Below are 2734 nucleotides of genomic sequence, written 5' to 3'. Positions count from 1 at the left end.
GAAAATCTGGAGGAAATGGACAGTTTTCTAGACAGATACCAGGTACCAAAGTTAAATCAAGATCAGATAAACCACCTAAACAATCCCATAACCCCTAAAGAAGAAGCAAGCAAAGCCTGGTACTGTAACTTTAAGAGGGAGAACCCATTACCCCAAGTTCACTACCACTGAGGCCTGCAAAAAGGAAATAAGGCTAGGTTGTGGGAAGACACCACAGTGCCTCTTAACTGATGACAACATGAAAACCTTCAGCCATGAGAACAGGAATACACAGGCTGTCTCTGCAACAAATATGGCCCAGATGCAGACCCTGGTCTTACTCTCAACACTGCTGACCCTCTGTGTCTCTGCAGGTGAGTGGAGAGGCCAGAGAAGTGCAGAGTCATGGGGGTGGACAGTGTGGTCACACAGCCACTGACCTTCTTGTCTTCATTCCTCAGTGAACCCTGAGGTGTGGGTGCAAGTCCAGATGGGGACCACCAACCTCTCATCCTTTTCAGTTCGCTGTGGGGTCTTAGGATATAACCTCATCTCCCTGGTAACAGTGAGCTGGAAAGGATTTGTTGATGCTGGAGGGACCAAACTAGCTGTGTTACATCCAGAATTTGGCATCCAGCAGTGGGCTCCTGCCAGCAAGGCCCACTGGGAAACCCCAAACAGCATCTCTGTCACTCTGACCCTGGAACAAGCCAAAGCAAGAAGCTCCCTGGCCAACACCACATTCTGCTGCGAGTTTGTTACCTTCCCTCATGGTTCCAGAGTTGCCTGTAGAGACCTGCGTATCTCAGATCCAGGTGTGTCTGGGGAGAGGAGGGAGACAGGGAGAACCTTAACACTGCTGCCCATCTGACACTTTTGTCTGTGTCTAGGTCTCTCTGCCCCCATTCTTCAGTCAGACCTGGCAGGGATCTTGGGAACCTCAGGGTTTTTCTTATTTGGTTTCATCTTTATACTATGTCTCCGGCGGCAGCAGAGGCATTGGTGAGAATGGATCCAGTAATATCCCCACATCATGGTTAGGGGATGGTTAGGTGCCTTCTGCCACTAACTCTGCCTCTTCTGTCTCATAGGTGTTCCAGTACATTTCAATCATCCCTCACCAGCACCCAGACACGGATGGAGACTCAACTTGAAGGCTGGTGTCTGGAGCAGGACACCAGGGGTCCACAGCTAGACAGGGACTTGGGGCCTCATCTGACTCTCCTTCATCCCCTACAGCCCACCAAGACCATCCCTGGCCACTGGGGTGGATCCACCACCCCAATCCCTTCCCCACCCCCACCTCCACCATCCTGTTCAGCAGCTCTGTATGAGGCTGTAGACCATTCTGACCAACACAGACTTCAGTGCATATCACTCCCCACTAGTGACCCACACCAACCCCCATGCCTGTCTCCTCAGCTTCCCCACTTGGCCTCTATACACAGCAGCTTTATCTCCATTGAGAATGGACTGTATGCTCTGGCATGAGCGAAACTTCCCCACACTCTTCCCAACTTCCACTGACAGTCTGGAGCATAGTATCCTGGAAAAATGCTTGGACGTTCAATGACAGGTACCCTTTGTCCACTACAGGCCTTTGGGACAGCTGTCTACTGATGTCTTCATCCTGGGCACCATGGCCTCTTCATGACTCTTGCTCTATTCTTAGGCTTCTGATAAATGTTGTCAAATAGTTAGGATGTGGTTAGCATGTGTGCATGTATGGACACAGGTGTGAGAGGAAGAGTATGACGAAGGCCCAGTTACATCCTGTTTTGTACACATTTCTAACCACCCAGATGATGTCTTTAATAATGTCATTAAAGTGGTCCTTCTGTTTGGAACTTAGCTTTGGCTTCTTTAGGAATGTTAAAGGCAAATTCAGTTCCTTGGGAGGAAGGAACTAGGTTAGAGCCAAAAGGGACTGCAACTGAGACCCAGACTGAGGTGGGATGTCCTGAACCTGTGGATCTTGCTAAGGGACTTAAGCCCCAGTTCTCCTGGGGCTTCAGTCCCTGTTATCTGACCTGGCCTCTTCATGATGGACTCCCTGTGTAGCTGGAGTGGAGCCCTGAAGCCCTCTTGCACTGAACTGATGTTCAGAAGCAGAGAGAGGAGAGGGGAGAGGGAGCTCTCCGTTTATGATCAGGGAACGGGACTCCCCACTAGCCATTCAGAAGCATGCTGTAGGGTGTTTTCTGTTAGCTTGTGTTTTCTTTCCCTCTTGGCCTCAAGCTCCCTGAATAGCAACTCTGAGACTTAAATATATTTATAAATGCCTAGGCCAAAGCTTGAGCCTGTTTTTCAATTATCTCATTAATTTAATAACTTATCTGTCCTATTCTTTGTAAACCACATGGCTGGCTACCTCTGCTCAGGTTCTATACATCTGCCCTCTGTAAAGTCCCCAGGGTGACTCCTCCCGCGCTTGACACTATCCCAGAGTTTCTCTGTATTGGAACTTCCACTTCCCTATCTCCTGCCTAAGCTAATAGGCTACCAGCATTTTTATAGACAGGTGATGCTTCCACACAGTACAAGAGATTCTCTCCACAGAGACAGGCATAGAGGCCTTGCGGACGCAGGGGTTCAATATAGCCTTATCCACCTCAAATTGTTCTAGGCAGGAGCTGTGCTCCTCTGCAGGAGACAAGCACCCTGGGCTCCTGCACCATCTTCAGAGGAGCTGCAATGACAGAGAGCCTTGTGAGCCATAAGGACACATGGCAAACCACATAGCTTGAGTATGTGA

The 2734-nt window shown here is 49.5% G+C and overlaps 1 protein-coding gene across 1 annotated transcript; it reads left to right on the top strand.

Moving 5' to 3' along the window:
- The first annotated feature begins 251 nt into the window (after window positions 1–251).
- Window positions 252–1826, top strand: Pvrig (PVR related immunoglobulin domain containing). Its single transcript, XM_028777867.1, has 4 exons — window positions 252–353; window positions 441–794; window positions 870–981; window positions 1071–1826. The coding sequence occupies exons 1-4, from the start codon at window positions 293–295 to the stop codon at window positions 1468–1470; spliced, it is 927 nt and encodes a 308-aa protein (XP_028633700.1). The 5' UTR covers window positions 252–292; the 3' UTR covers window positions 1471–1826.
- Window positions 1827–2734: the final 908 nt, after the last annotated feature.

The sequence above is a fragment of the Grammomys surdaster genome, unplaced genomic scaffold (assembly GCF_004785775.1).
Source record: "Grammomys surdaster isolate TR1022 unplaced genomic scaffold, NIH_TR_1.0 316, whole genome shotgun sequence".
Taxonomy (NCBI): domain Eukaryota; kingdom Metazoa; phylum Chordata; class Mammalia; order Rodentia; family Muridae; genus Grammomys; species Grammomys surdaster.
The sequence above is the reverse complement of the archived record's forward strand: the minus strand, read 5'-3'. Positions and strand labels throughout refer to the sequence as shown.